The 17,124-nt window shown below is 37.6% G+C and overlaps 1 protein-coding gene across 1 annotated transcript in view; it reads right to left on the bottom strand.

The window, feature by feature from the left end:
- The window catches only part of shmt2 (serine hydroxymethyltransferase 2 (mitochondrial)), a 34,250-nt gene that overhangs the window by 6,013 nt on the left and 11,113 nt on the right, over window positions 1–17,124 (bottom strand). Inside the window, exons 2-6 of the mRNA XM_046853106.1 lie at window positions 11,880–12,062; window positions 7,287–7,366; window positions 5,999–6,199; window positions 5,508–5,589; window positions 2,336–2,458 (exon numbers count right to left, since the gene is read on the bottom strand). Of these exons, the coding sequence (XP_046709062.1) occupies window positions 2,336–2,458; window positions 5,508–5,589; window positions 5,999–6,199; window positions 7,287–7,366; window positions 11,880–12,062 (669 nt within the window). The remainder of the gene's footprint in view (window positions 1–2,335; window positions 2,459–5,507; window positions 5,590–5,998; window positions 6,200–7,286; window positions 7,367–11,879; window positions 12,063–17,124) is intronic.

The raw sequence follows: 17,124 nt of genomic DNA, 5'->3' as shown, positions 1-17,124 counted from the left end.
GGTCGCACTGGATCTGTTCTGTCGTGACTCCCGAGCTTCGGGTTGCACAATCACCTCGCTCCCGACATAGTGATGGATTCAATTAAAACGGTGCGAACAAACACTAAATCTAAAAGCAGCAAATAACAGCAGCAGTAAACAATTATATTTTTAGTCACTGTTGTGGTTTTCAGCTAATGCTTATGCATTTGTACACCAATGCATATTTTTCCCTTTTTGCTTTAATCAGGCCTGTTAGCTTGCTGCGTTTCTTTGTTCCAGTCTCTTTTTAAAGCATTTGTCTACTACAACAGTTAACTGATCTGTTTTCAAACACGGCTTTACCACGTTTTTACTACTAAATTCTTTATATTCTATATGATTATATCTTTACGACTAAACAAAATGTCTGTGTATTTCTTTTAAAGCACGGTTGTCAACTTGCCATCTGCAATTATCATTAAAAACAATACAAATGACAAAAACAAAAAGAAACAAACCCAGCATGAGTATAGTTGTTGAAAGGAGAATTCTCCCATGCACTTTTATGAAAATCCTACTTCTACATAGTTAATATAAGCAAAACAGCTTTTATAATTAATAATAATATATATATATATATATATATATATATATATATATATATATATATATATATATATATAAAACTTTCTTTCTGCTTCTCCCGTTAGGGGTCGCCACAGCGGATCCTCCGCACGTTTGATTTGGCACATGTTTTACGCTGGATGCCCTTCCTAATGCAACCCTCCCCAATTTATCCAGGCTTGGGATCGGCACTGAGAGTGGCTGGGGATGGTTCCCTGACTGGGGATTGAACCCGGGTCGCAGCGGTGAGAGCGCCGCATCTTAACCACTAGAGGACCCACATATATATATATATATATATATATATATATATATATATATAAATTAATCGATTATCAAAATAATCGTTAGTTGCAGCCCTCTGAACACCTTTAGGATGAACTGGAACCCTGATGTCACCCCAGGCCTCCTCACCCTACAGCACTACCTATCTTTACTAACACCCTTTTGGCTGAACAAGCACAAACTAAACCACACACCAAAATCTAGTGGAACGTCCCAGAAGAGTGGAGGTTATCATAATAGCAAATGGGGACAAAACGTCGATTAACCTGTTAAAAAAAGAAAATCTCAAATCTTATAGTCAGGTGTCCTTATATTTTGTCTGTATAGTTCATCAGAAAACTGTCTACAGCTGTATTGAAAAAAATATTTACTGTAAGCAAACTGACTTACCTTTAGATAGGTGGGTATAGTATACAGATAAAAACTACTATTTTAAATAAAACTGTTCCCATGCTAAAAAAAAAAAAAAGCTAAACAGTGGCGCACAGAATATTAATGAACAAACTATAATGCACTTGCAAAACACTTTTTTATGTGAACAGATCACATTCGCACTTTTTACATTTACTTAACCCGGATTTGTGATCCCCTCTCAAATACATCCTTCCCCCAGATGCGCAAGCAACCGCAAATAAGCAACACGGTATTTACTGCTATTAAAAAATAGGCATCTCCTCTAAGAGACCAGTCTTGGTTCTCTTGTCAGAAGTCACCTACATACTTAAAAGAAAGTAACTGCCAACAAACTAATACACCCTGTGTACTTTCCCCTTCAGTAAACTGGCAGGCAAACTTTAGCTCTGCACCTACCATGGGACTCACTGTTTCTATATTTGATTATACAATCCTGTACAGTCATGTGGGTTACAAATGTAGGGACATTCCCACCGGATAAATAAGCAACAGGTTAAAGATTTTAATAAAGAGGCATTTGATGAGTTTGGTGTCCGACTGGAGGTATAGAGGTGCTAGGAGAATTCTGGGACCATGGTTAAGGTCAATAAGGTCAAAAAGTGGGCATTGGAATATGAAAGATGCAAGGTTGCTTAGTCTCATAGACTTTAGGTGGAAAGACACCTTTAAAAACATCCGCTGCATGAAAACACATTAACAGCATCAGCTTGTGTGTATGTGAGACAGAATGGGAATGCAGAAAAAGTGTGTGTGTGTGTGTGTGTGAGTGAGAGACCGAGAGAGAGTAGTGTGATGCGTGTGTCTCAGAGTGAACGCGGCAGAAAGCATCTGTGTGACGAACAATGTACAAGAAGTGTGGAGGAAAAAAAAAAAAGAAATCCAGGAGTGCCAGGAATAAGCAATTTAACAAATGTGTGTTCGTGTGAAAGCGAGAAAAGTACAGTGGGAGAGAAAGCTTGAGGAGGAACGAACACAAAACAGAGGGCAGATGGAGAGGGTTATGATGATAGAGAAAGTGTAAAAATGTGAAAGAGAAAGAGGTGTGTGGCACCTTCCTGATGCGAGCATAGTCGATGAGGCGGGCATAAGCACTGGTGCCAGCGATGATCAGCCTAGGCCGAAACAGCTTTGCAGTCAGCTCCATCTGGTCGTAGTCTATTAGACCTGTTTTAGGCTAGGAAGAGGGAGGGGGAAAAAGGAGAATGTCTCATTTCACAACACTCATTTTCTACTATTTAAACTTGAAATAGGCATCAGAATTAAGCTTCAAGCTTGTGCATGGATTATAAAACATGCAGAATCAAATCTTTATGACAAATCATGAATATTAATGATGATGGGGGTTGGGATATGGAGTAATTCCTGTTCTGGGTCATTTTTCTTTTGTTTTTAACAAACAAGTAAATTTAGCAAAACGAGCTCCGAGTGCGAGTTTTGTTGGAATTCATCTGCAGGTAAAAAAGTGTGATGCTTCTCAAATGCATGTGTAACAAAACAGCCTTCAAGCCTCAATTTTACAAGTGTATTTTACCCTGGATATATGATTATTGATCATCTTTATTATCTATCTATCTATCTATCTATCTATCTATCTATCTATCTATCTATCTATCTATCTATCTATCTATCTATCTATCTATCTATCAGTGAATCCTTATAAAATAATGAAAAAAAATATAGATTCCATCCAATTTAAAAAAAAAAAAAAAAAAAAAAAGACGACTAAGCAATTAATGACTTTTTGTATATAAAATAGCTACAATAAACTTTTTATTTTTATACACACAGTAATATTTAACCAATTCACGGTAAAAGAAATGCTTTGTTACTTGCAATGGTAATCCTTGAATCTTGGAGCAATCTATAATACATTTATTCTCACATATAATTTAAATAAAACAAGAAATTCTAAGAAGCATAAAAGTCCTAAACTTTTATTTGGGCAAGTAAATGGCTCTACAACTCGTGGCGGTTTGCATGATGGATATCTTTTTGCCTTTCCACAGTTACAGAGGAATTACTTTTTGTTCCAAGCTGGCAGTCAATAAACAAGTAACTGACAAAGCAAAAAACGTATTTTTTTGATTTATAACTTTTAAGCCACAACCATTTGTTGAAATGAGTGTCAGATGCTTCAGAGCATCACTCTATTGACCGATAACAACGTATTTCCGTTTCATCAGTGAAACTTTTACTTCACTACATTTCAGAAAAAAGCATGCCATTCCTCACTACACTGAGGTGATGCCATAAACTGCATTAAACCAGACCGTATTCTGTAACCCCACAGTTTTCAGGTGTCTTTGTGCAGTAAAGGTTCACTCACTGTGTGTCTGTAGTATTTAAAAAATCTCTCCTTAAAAAGGTATGATGTGCAAGAGAATCACTGATCAGGATAAATGATTGAAAAATAGTTCTCACATTAAAAAGAAAGTACTTTTTTTCCCCCAAACAGCTTTTCCAGAGACAAGAAAACCACATCGCGATACAGTGCGACATTTAATAAATAAACACGAGTGAGAATAATTATGAGTTTCATTACATGAATAGTTTCCCATAACCTACCGTAATTTCCAGACTATAAAGCGCACCCATATATAAGCGGCACCCAATGAATTTTACAAATATTTGTATTTTTAACATAAATAAGCCGTAATGTGTAATACTTTACGCAGACTTTAACGAAAGACACGTTACACACGGTGTAACGGGTGAAATATGTTACGCTTCCTTTAGGAGCATAGCGGTATTTTGGGAATAGCCTGCCACTGCATTTTTCCGCTATTACTGCATGTGTGGAGACCGAGGAATATGTCCTTATTATTTTCTGATGCTCATTTCTAAGTTTCTTTGACTAACCCATAACGCTGTTGCAAAGAAAAATAAAAAAGCACGAGTTTTGGAAACCTGTCTGTGCTTATATGATTTCTGTTGCAACTGGAGTTAGCGAGCTATCCCTTCACCCAGACTCAACGCGCTACAACGGCTTGTATCTAAACAGTAGCCTACCAAGAAAGTCATTGTTCACTGTCTTCCTCCTTCCTTTCACAACTATTTCTCTCTGGAGTTTATCTTTTGGCATCGTCGTGCATTTAAAAAAAAACGTTTTTTCTCCTGATGCAGTGCAGCTCAGAACACAGGTGAGGTGCGTTTTTTCGTTTCCGTTCGGAAATTTCATTGGTCTTATGTTATGGGGTTCAGTTTTTTGGCTTGAAGTTTGTGAAACCGGGAAAAACCCAGAAAAATTCATAAATTAGCCGCTTCGATGTTTAAGCCGCGGGATTCAAAACGTGGGAAAAAAGTAGCGGCTTATAGTCCAAAAAATATGAACGCAACCGTGTTTGTATTTTGATGTAATATGGCAATTAAATTTTTCAATGATTTTTTTTTTATGCAATTTCAGCAATAAATATGTAAATTCTTCTAATAAGATTAGACTTAGATCTTATTTTCTCTCTTTTTTTTGTATTACTCTTTAATAAAGAAAAGATATTTCTTTTCCGATTAATCGATGGTATAATCGTTAGAATACTCGATTACTAAAATAATCAATAGCAGCAGCCCTAGTTAAAACATCTCCAGTTGGTTCATCAACGCATTTACTCTTAATTCATCTTCTCCCCCCATCACTGACGTGGGATCTGGGGTCCGTGAAAATGTGTGCGTGTGAATGTGTGTGTGAGGCCGCGGCCCGCCTGTCGATTTCCTATTATCTCTCCCGCAGAGAGGGTACGGCCCTCTCATCCATCAGACGGCAGACTACGAAGACAGGACACCCCTGCACATTGATCACCCAAAAAAACTCGCCTGCATCGATGAGCTGCACCAACACAGTGATCAATCGATCTCACAAGAGCATTAACGGTCACTTGTAAAGACAGACCACTGACTAAGACCTGTTCACAACCAAGCATGTTCACCAGACTGAGCTACAGTGCAGGTTGAACATTTGCTTGTTCGAAATAAATAAACAGTAAAAGAAAGCGAGAAAGCAAAAAAAAAAAAAAACCCTTCCCAGATGGCAACTCGCACAAAAAAAACGGATACTAACCAATCAGCTGTACTGTTTTAACCGAGGCAGAGACAGATGACTAGTGAGACGGGTTTGCAGTGATAACATGACAAGTATTGGGTTAATTGGACTGATTCTGAGATTAAAATATCAATAGTAAAAAATTAATCAGCATGAAAAGACATGGTATAGTGATGGAGGATTGACTTACATTGAGTTTGTAGGGCATCGACTCGAAGTAGATGGAGGTAGCAGAGATTCGCTTCACATCAGACATGTAGCCGTGTGTAAGACTAGAGGAAGCCAAAGAGGGGAAAAAGATATTGGAGAACATTAAAGAATTATAATTACCGTGTACCATGTCCTTCAATAAAATTTGACAAAATTTATAGTTTCGTCATTTATAGTGTTTATACATTCTTTTTCCTCTTATTATATTTTTACATTTTCATATTCTTTTTCCTCTCATTACACCTCGAACCTTGAACATTACCAGCTCTAATGAGGACTGCGCAACGCACCAGACAGTCTCCTGGATTGAGGCTACTGTGATCAAGAGAGATGTACTTATTTGTTTATGGCAGGTAAAGGGGTGAGGCAATGGGAAAACGAGTGTGTGAGAAAAATCGACTCTGAGTAATACGACACGAATGACACCGAAACAACTAAATAATAGTGGGTGTCTCTGAATGTGTCACTCACTGTCCTCCGTCAGGCAGATCCAGACCCATGATGCGCTCGTGGGGTTTTAACACTGCAGTGTAGGCGGCGAAGTTAGCTGGCGAGCCAGAGTACGGCTGGACGTTCACTCCCCAGAGTGCTGGGTCCAAATCAAAAGCAGCCAGAGCACGCTTCTGACAGAGCAGCTCGATCTGATCCACTACCTCCGCACCGCCATAATACCTCACAAGTTATACACACATTCTTCAAATTAGATACACACATTCTTCAAATTAGTAACACAACAGCTTGGCTGCAAAATTCTACATTTACTTTTGCATACTGACAAGAGAACAAGTCTTGTGAGGTCAAGCAGAAGTAATTATAGTATTTTCTGAAAATTTACTTTTGAGTTAATAGAGCATTATTTCTTATGTAATAAAGTAGTGATTATTTCTAGTAAGGAGAAAAAAAAAAGACACAGACGAGACCGATGAAGATTTCTGAAGACCTTGTAGCATTAATAGTTTGTTGCAGTAATAGTTTTTAGTGACATGCTGTGTTCTACTAGAGGTCACAACTTCACAACTAATTCTTCACTTCTGATTCGGGAAGAATTCTAAGCAAAACAATAAAATACACCTTTAACTAGGAATTTTTACATGGACGGTCAGGGGTTCTCTTAAGTTTAGCAATTGACAGCAGGTTTTGGCTGCTTAAAGCATGAACAGTGAAAAAATCAGCACTTATTCCCTTTAGAGTTATACGGTAATTACAAGGATTTGTTTATGATTAACAAAAGTACAAACATATTTGCTTGTTAAATCTATAATTACAATACAGTTTGTTATGATGAGGAAAATATACATCACAGTTCGCTCATCACAGTAAATGATAAGCGACACGAAGGGGTTACAATATTTCCCCAACCTTTTCATTTCAATGCAAACTGCAGTTGTGTTTTTTTTTTTTTTGGTCACTTAAAAACTGCATCAATACCAGACCTACAGTCCTTTCCTTAATCTTACATAGTTCTAAAGATGGCTGCTAGAATGGTTTCATGCAGAATCAATTCTAAATTCATGTTATGTTCTCTCTAAGCTTACAGACAATGTATGATTTCTATGACCTTCCTGGAATCAAAACAAATGAACAATCAGGCTAATGTGGAACAAATACATATCTTTTCTATATTGTCATATTGCCCGCTTTACAGTCATGATGAAATATTATAAAATATTTGAAAAGAAAATCGTGCTGCTCAAAATATAAATTGTTACTCCACTTAAAACTAAATCTCGGCCGAAGAACTGGAGACAAACATACACACCTCTTTCCTGGGTAGCCTTCTGAATACTTATTATTGAGACAAGAGCCCTGAGCCTCAAGTGCTGCTCGGCTGCAGAAGTTCTGTGGTAGAGGGAAAAGGGGGGTATGGGGGGTAAGAGAGTAAATATTAGTAACGTTTGTAAGAAACATGATGATTCATGAGCACTATTAAGTTAAAGGGGGAAAAAAATGTCCCAGCAATGTGACATTCTGATGAGCCTCTACTTCATTGTAACTTCCTACTGCTTGCAATTTTATATTTCCCCCCGATACACAGTTATACGTTTGGATGCAGATTGTCCTACACCACAGAGGAGGCAACACCTCTCGAAAGCATGCCGTAGTCACGCTGTGCGAGCGAATACACAGATTGCAAACGCAATTGAGAAGTTCTGCACCCTCGCATGCTGCCGCTACAGGGGATCCGCAAGTGCTGCGAAAGAGAGAGACAGAACGAACGAAAAGAGGGCATGCATTATGGAGTCCTGGTGGAAGAAGAAAAAGAAATAAATTAAATTAAAAATCACATGCGTGAAGGACAAAGTTGGAAGGTGTATGCTTTTTTGATCTTCCTGTCTAAAAGGCTCTACATACTCTGGCAAGCAGGACTGAGACACGTCAGCACAGTCCAGATGAGAGGGAAAAAAGTGTTCAGGCTGTGGCAGCACCGCAAACATCTGTCTGCACTAGGATTCTAAACACTTCATGTGTCATCAGTTAAGCAGTTTGGCACCAGTTGAAATCAGGAACATGGATAATATCAAAAACAATTCAATTATCTAAGATCTATACTGATGTCAAACACAAGAGCCACAAAAAGGCCAAGTTTTTCTTTCTGTAAGATACAAGACAAAATCCCTGAGGTACTCGCTGTCCGTTGTTATACTAAAAACTTGATAGCAGTACCAAATGTACTGGTATGCTTCTCAAACACGTTGCCCACAAATAAATCAATCCAAAGGAGAACAAACACTACCTAACGATTGTTAGTGCTAAATTACAAATTCCTGTATATCCTCTAATGGAGATTAGAGGATATATTGCAATAGATATATATATATAAAAAAAAAAAAAAATAAAGAAATAACAAGAAATAACTAAACTGGCTAAAGTCTAACTGTAATATTTTTCAATTCCATACCCGGTTCCATTCCATATTTAGTCCCTACCTGCTGTAATAAAAGCCTCCACTCTTCTCAGAAAATGTTTAAGTCAGGTACTGATGTAGGGAGGGGAGACCTGGGGTGCAGTCAGCATTCTGAATTATCTCGCTGTTCAATAAGTTTGAGGTGAGAACTCTATAGCAGGATCTTCCACTCCAAACATTGTAAACCATATCTTCATAGAGCTGGGTTTGTGCATAGGGACGTTGTCATGCTAGAACAGATTTGGGTCTCCTAGTTCAAGTGAAGGAAAAATGTAATGCTGCCATATTTAAAAGACCTTTACAAGTCCCATATTTCCTATACAACAGTTTGCCTTCAACTTTCTGGTAGCAATTTGGAGAAGAACCACATATAGCCGGAAAAGTAAGGTGTCCCAACACTTTTGTCTATGAAGTGTATTTACTAACACGAAACATCCATTTGTTGCAGTGTGAAAAGAAACAATGGATGCAGTAAAGCACCATGTGACACTACATCAATAGCTGAATGAAGAAACTAACAGTGTGGCTCAAATTACATATTTATACACTACTCCAGACTATTCACAGAGTGTTTGAATTGCTGAGAATACACACAAGCAGCGTGCAAATTCAGTGTTACAAGCTTCATGTGTCACGACGCAGAAACCGCAAGAGTTAATTACATGCCTGAATCACTCTCAGTAAAATATTCAGCCATGCAACATGCTGAAACTCCGAAACCAAGTTCCTCGTACTGGCTGTTTCGCAGCGGAGAGACATCCGTTTTGCTGCCCAGCTTCATTAGAAAGGTAAGAAATAATATGCACAGATCCTTTCCACTCCCAACCACCCCCACCACATACACAAAATTGGGACACACACACACACACACACAAAAAAAAAAACAAAACAAAAAACACGTTTTCTTTAGCTGTTCAATTAGTGATTACCTCCCCAATCTGAGACCAATTAGCACATGCAATTAGAGAGGAAGAAAAACAATTACCATGTTGTAATATCAAAAAGATGCAATTCTGCTTGTTCACGTTTTATGATCCTGTTTTATTATAACAAAAGTTAATCTGAGGTTTTACTCTATAATCTACGAACAGATGCAGATATTTGAGGCAGTAACTGTAGGCGAAGTGAAGCGCTACAGCTGCTACAGCTGAAAGCAAATATAATCACCGTCATCAGGCTGAACACCCTAAACCACTTTATAACAGATTTATGGCAGTGTTCAACTGGCCGTCGATATACCTGACAAACGCGACAAGTCACTTACTTTTTGCCTGCTATAAAGGGAACTAAAGTGTTCGCCCCCAAATTTTGACAGGCTTAAAACCCCCTCCTGCAACCTTTTCGTCGTTTTCATGAACCATGTGCGTCATGAACGCCATGACATCACTGGTGTGGGAGGATCACGCACACAAAGAATGCTATTTTTCTGCAGAGGCGTGCATTGGGGTCTTTTCACAGCTCAAAACCTTAAACATGAGCAAGGCCGCTCATTGACCGGGAGCTGATTACATCCACGGTGTTTTGTGTCCTTGACGAAACACACGCTCTTACGCCTGTTTTTTACTTGACAGGTGTTCAAACGTGAGGTGAATGTGTTCTCAAAAGAAGACAGCGATTAAAAGCTCAATGTGCTCGAACTCTTATAGCGTTAATACAGAGTCCGTATAGGCAAAGCGCTGCAATATATTTACTCACTCATATCAAGCAGCCAAGTGAAGATCTGCGCTCCAGTAAATTCATAAATCGTACGTAATTAAACAGAGGGAAAAAATTTGACCTGCACAATAATTTGAGATTACAGTAGGCAAAAGTTTTATTTGTTGAAGCTGAACTGTATTCGATGTGTTCTTTGTGTTGTCTTGCACTCACTGGACTTTGTACATGTCAAAGTGACTTTGGGCAGCTGACATATTTTCAATTTCACGTTTGGATTTTTTGGAAACAGTAAAAGACACATAAATCCAATTCTTACGGCTGGGGAGGCTCCTGCCAGCAGGGCTCTGAGAAATTATCCAAATAATCCTTCAATCTGATTGGTCTGTAGGCTCAGACCGTTCCGATTGTAAGGTTAAAATTAATGTGCTTGTTCAAATATGTTATTGTTTTCAAAGTAACTGCTTAAACACAAAGACTCGTACATTAAACACGGCATATAATCTTAGACCAATAATAAGAATTAATTATTATAAAAACATAAGATTGTTTGTTTATTGTTTAGGTTTTTATTGTTTTTATTTTTTTTAAATGCCATGCCAGCATCGATGGCTATTTCCATTCTATGGCTAGAGTCTTGTCCACGGCAGAGTTCCTTCAGTTTATGTAAATATTCTAGTATTTTCTTTGGTAAAACATTTAGAAAGATTCCTACATGTACTTTGAGTACAACAGTTGCATGGTGGTGGTATTTTAGGACGCGTTTATTTAACATTTAATCGAGGAGTCTCCAGATTTATTACTTTGGTATAAATTATATACAAGTGGCAGTTCAAATGATGGAATTTCTGTTGGGTTAACACAATATTCCTTGGAATTTCTCTTTTAATACAATTTGGTTACTATAGAGAGACAACAGTGACATTATCTTTCATCAAACCGTGGTCTCAGTCAAGCTACTGTGCCACAAGTTCCACTTTTATACAATGACCTTAGCTGTTGCTGCTGCTGCTGCTGCTGCTGGAGACACGCTGGCGTAATGCCCACTCCCGTGAAGACGAATTACTGTCTCAACGTTTCTCAAGATGTTTTTGGGTTCCTGGCAACCAAATAAATGACCTTGCACCACTTTGCACTTCGACAGTCACTAATGAATAATATCCTGAGCATTCCTGCCTTTCCTTTCATTGTAGTCTTTTGTGGATTTGTAAAACGTCACACAAGATTTGTGTTTGGAATTGAACCTGTTACTGTTAAAATACGCAAAAGCTTATGCCCATTTCTTACCACCTAAGAAAAAAAGTTTGCTCTCTGCTGACCACTGCTGTGTATTTACAGCGAAAAAAACACCAGGTGTGAACTTCGGCCCTGAAAGCATGGCTCCGGTCTCCGATTAAGGACTATTTTATATCTATTTTATTACGTTTGCTATTGCCCCACGTGTGGGATATTTCCTTCAGTTGAATAAACATCAAATTTCAAATACAGTTTAAAGCGGCTCAAACACACAAGACTTCAAAAAAAAATCAAAAATGGCCGTCCCAAGATGCTGAACCGAGTGATATTGAATTTCGAAAATCGCCTAAATATGGCGACTCTGAAACAAGAGCAGATTTTAGAATTTGGATTTGAGATACGAGATCATGGAACGTTTTTTTATTTTGGCATATTTGGTTTTCATGTCTCAATGCAAGAGAAAAAAAACTGTCTATGTGCCTATAGTAAGGCAGAAAAATATATAACACACAAGGTATGTTTTTTTTTTGTTTTGTGTTTTTTTTTTTTTTTTTTTACCTCAGAAGCAATAAGCTCCAGTCCACGACACTGTCGGTCTTTTTCTTTCTGCAGCAGGTCCCACATCTCGGGATCATCTTGTGCCAGGCTGTCCTGCCCAGTCCAGGGCCGATCATGATCAGGAGCCCGTGCTGCTGACGAGTGCTGCCCTCTTACAGTCACACTCACACGCTGGCACAGAGGCTGGGGACAAACAGAGAAAAGCAAATAGAGCAGATATTTTAAAAAACATCCAGGTTTCAAATACACAATTGGACTATTAGGGCAATTTTGAAAACGGAAAATGAAAACTACAAAAGGTTTATACAATAAATTATTATTTTTTCTCCCTCGTAACACAAACTGCTGGCAAATCATTAAAGACTAACAACTGTCTATAAAGTACTCACTCACTTCCCACCACTGAGACATGCATAAGTCCCAAGGGATACCTTACATTGCAGGCAGAGCAGTTTTGGGGAAGTTTGTTTAAATTTTATTATTTTTTTTAAGCAGACTCCCTCCATAGTTCTCAAACTCTCAATACAGCAGTAAATACATACAATTACGAAAATCACGAAAAAAAAAAAACCAGATTTCTCGCAATCATTTAGAGATTATGATTAATGAGTAATTATGATATTAACAGTATGTGTTCTGACAACATAACTTTCATTCTTGCTCAGAAACTAATTGCATACACATACATATATTGAACAGTAATGAAACTGAGTATTACAGGCATTAAAAAAAGGAACACGATCATCATTTTCTGAGCACTCCGTATCTTAGATAAATGTAGACCAACTGCAGGGTCTCAACTAATCACTTTCATCTCGCAGCCAATTGAGGGCCATCCTACTTTTAGCAGCACGCCGCACACTCAAGAGTGAGGAAGAGATCATAGTTGAGCGTCGTCGAGCCAAGAGCTTAAGGATAAGGAAGAATAAGAATCCGTGCCGCATCTGTAATATAATCACAGCCGACTTGCCTGTCTGAACAGAAATAGTCTGCATGGCTGTTGTGTCGCGTCAGGCCGCAAGTGTCTGCCAGCACAATCAGTAACGAGAGAGCACATGATGCTTCTATAGCCTCAGACACCAGCCTACAGTGACATATGGTTTATGTGAACTGATTTAGTGTTTGAATGCCAACCCACAGTGCAACAAATATCATTGTAGCACAGCAACCAAAGTTGCATTAACACACAAAAAAGGCTACTTAAATGAATTAAGACATAAAAGAGGAAACACAATCGTGTGTGTGCGGCCAATTATGTTGAATTCAGCAGTACTGATAATCAAATGAAGTCCCTGGAAATTTGGTTACAAAAATATCCACAGCTGAAGTGTGAAAAAGGTCCTAATGAAAGGAAAAAAAAAAAAAAGGTGTGTGTAGAAATGATGGAGCAAAGCTTGCAAAATACTTTCCAGGTAAGACTGCAACTTTCAACTCCATCGTCTTCTAGATAGTTCACAAACCTATACTATGCAAATCAGCTTAACTCTAATTAAACTGCCTGCGATCACACGGTAGCAGCGTGCGGCTTGTTAAACATTTCGAGTCATGGGTTCTGATGAAGCTCAACGAAATTTGATTACCTAGGTCTTTTTATGGGGGGGTTGTAATCGTTTGTGACAAAAGACTTTATTGTACAAATATGGAGAAACATGGTGCTGGTTTCCTTAGTGGGCCCAACTTTGGGTCTATTTGGAAGAAATACTGAAGTACTGTGCGAAATCAATGCAAATTAAATGGGAAAGATTCTTGCTGCAGTTGTAAGTGGTAGCACAGTGGTTATGACATTGGACTTCTGATTGGAAGCTCATGAGTTCAAATCCCAGCACCACCAAGCACTGCCACTTCTGGGCCCTTAAGGAAGGCCCTTAACCCTCCTCCGCTTCACTGTTCAATGAGATAAGTGCAAGTCGTTCTGGATAATGCAATCTGCCAAACGCCTTTACTGTATATATGTAAATATAATGACTGTTTACATTATTGCTACTCATTTTGGTAGCAATTAGTATTTTAGTAGCACTGACATCACAAGTAATGTCCTAGATTTGACGTTTTATGAAAAAATCTGAGTGTGATTTTAACAAATTCAACACAGACATGAAGTTGCACATAACCAATTTGGATTATCTAGTTGCTAAAAATCTCCTGTGAAATCTCACTTCCTAATTCTCAAGACCAAGCCTAACACTTTAACACATCATTTATTTAGGTTACTGATATGGGACTTTTCCTATTATTGTCTATGAGACCAAACACACCAAATTCAAAAGCGCACTAGGGCTGAAGTGATCAGAGGCAAATCATTTGTTTAGTCCATTTAACTACACACTGAGCACTGTGTTTCCCAACGGACCATTATTACTGACGCACCACCTGCTAAACTTTGGAGCACTCTGGACAGGTAAACACTGAAGAAGCTGCAGAATGAAAAAAAAAAAATATATATATATATATATATATATATATATATATATATATATATATATATATATATATATATAGATAGATAGATAGATAGATAGATAGATAGATAGATAGATAGATAGATAGATAGATAGATATAGATATCATATGATAGCCCGTTTCTTCCACATAAAAAAAAAAAAAAAGTTGCTTAATTTAGACTTTTCTCACAATTCCGACTTTTTTTTTTATGCCAATCGGGCAGCATCACCTTCTTGGTAGTGCCAGAAAGCTTTACACATTGAAAATGAAATAGGCAACAATCAATAGAATCACATGGTATCAAATTAAGCCTCTGATCCCTGGAGAGAACTCTGTCTAACAATCAGTTCTGAAAGGGGACAAAAGAAGACAGGTGAAGCAGAGGAGCCTCGTTCATACACCAACAGCTTCAAACTTCTGGCCATCAACATGGTTAACAGTGGACGCACCAAATATGTTGAATGTTTACATAAAATAAATAGTCAGAGTTACGAGAAATAAAGTCACATTTGGGAGTAAGCTGAATTTTTTATCTGAAATTAATTTAAATTTATATATTAAATATATTTTTATAATAATAATAAAAAAATTTATATTTAAAAATATATTTTATATTTATTTACATTTTTTATTTAATTATATATTTGTATTTGCATTTTGATGTAATATGGCAAAAATGCACTAAATAGGTTTAGTTTTCACAGATAAGCTTGTATGCAATTTCAGCAATAAAAACAAACATTTTTCTAAAAAGGAAACAAATTACTTGTTCATTTTAAGCGACCCGTCTTATTTTCTCTTGTATATTTATTTTAGCTTTTAAATTAAAAAGTACTTATCCGATTATTCTATTGAATAATCGGTTGAATACTCAATTACTAAAATAATCGATAGCTGCAGCCCTAAAGCACAGAATGCATAATCGTGGTTTACATCCCAAAACATACGAATGTATGAGAGATAAGAGCATATAGTCAAACAACACTCAGGCTGTAACACCCATTTTTTTCCCTCCATATTCTCTCAGTGAGCAAAAAAAAAAAAAAAAAAAACCACAATTGAATTTTTCTTTTACATCCAGCCTATTGAAAAATATTGAAAAAGTATGATCCCTTCAAAAAGTGCACTTTAGTGCTTATTAAGATTGGCGTTCCTAGTGTTCCTTAATATTGCACATTTCCTCAGTTTGAAAATTCGACGAGTTATGTTCTATTGTGAATAAAATAATAGTTTAAGATCAAATCGTTGCATTTTGTTTTTATTTTCATTTTAACCAGCGTTCTTTTCTTGAATTAGGGTTGTATGAGAGAAAACAATAACGATTCATTGCTATGCAAGGGCGACTAGAGAATCTAATCTTTAAATGGTCCAATAGTTTTAAGATGTACAAATGACCTGAAAGATCGGTTCCTGTCAGTCATCTTATAACCTCATTCAACACCTGGCATTAACATGCATCCTGTGTGATCGGCTCAAGGCAGGACACCTGAGCCGTATAGACACGTCCCATCTTGCATTATGGATGCATTTCCAGTAACCATTTGTTTAGATCTCATACTTTCTGCTGGAGGAAGGCTGTCATTCACATTTATTTTGCCAGTCTTCTGCTACATTTATTTTCATGCAGAACGGTCCATCAAATGTACCTGGACAGACAGTTTCGAATATTTTAATCGCAAAGTCAGATAAGCAAATGAACTATAGATGAGATGGCAAATGTAGCTAAGGGAAAGCAGTTGCTTTAATCTCTGTTATAGCATTATATTTGTCCGTTATTCAAACAGCTCGAACATTCAGTCTAGCAATGATTACATATTTTCCACTTACGGCAATGGCACAGTTCATCAGTTGAGCTTCTATTGTTGTGTGGGACACATCGAGGCAGGTTTGTATTCATGCTACAAACTGTCCTCAGTAACCCTCTCAGTATAGAATAACTGTCACATTATGGTCATGTGACTCATTTCTGATTGACAACCATGAACCCATAAATCCTAAAGACACTACTGCAATTGATAATCAATCCTCTGGCAACTTTACATACTGGAAATCCAGAAATCTTGTTCCATAAGCACGTTGAATCCTTCCAGACTTGGGAACGTGCATTCAGTAAAAATGAATGAAAAGATGAACTGGGAACGGACTGAAATCTCAACACACTAGTAATAATTACATTACCGCACCTCCTCATGTACAGACAGTGCAAACAGAGTTTAAATCATGCTCTCCGTATTCCCCTCTTTCCACTCCCGCTTTTACTCTCTCATATCATTATGTCCACTCATTTGCATTCTCTGGCACTCTCTTTAGATTTCTCTTCATATTAAAAATTATTCCAAGGGTGTGCTTATGTTAGCAAAAAGAATGGTTCAGCGTTACTAATTTCAGTAAAACCTTTCTTTGGAATCTTCTTGTTCCTGGCGAAAATTTCCTGCGCAATGTCGGTGCAGAATAAACAAACAAACAGACAAGAACATCATAACTAACAGTAATAAAGATAATGGAGTGTCGACCCCATCCATTTTCCAATTCGCCAATGCGCCGCGCTGCACGGGAGGCCAGGAGCGTGATGAACTGCTTCATTTAAAAAACGTTATTAAAAAACAATTAGCTCAATGATGTGGGAGCATTAGGAGACGATGTATGAGACTGGCTGTGCTTAACGGGTGAACGACTCCTGGTCACTTCATCAGGAGCCATCTTATAAGGGAAAGCATGCACCTAGGGTGCCTTAGGGCTATAATGGGTAAATACTGTAAACAGGTAAATCTTGTGAGGAAATAAATAACACTAACGAGCATCA

The sequence above is a fragment of the Silurus meridionalis genome, chromosome 1, assembly GCF_014805685.1.
Source record: "Silurus meridionalis isolate SWU-2019-XX chromosome 1, ASM1480568v1, whole genome shotgun sequence".
Lineage (NCBI taxonomy): Eukaryota > Metazoa > Chordata > Actinopteri > Siluriformes > Siluridae > Silurus > Silurus meridionalis.
This window is presented reverse-complemented; position numbering and strand designations above follow the sequence as displayed.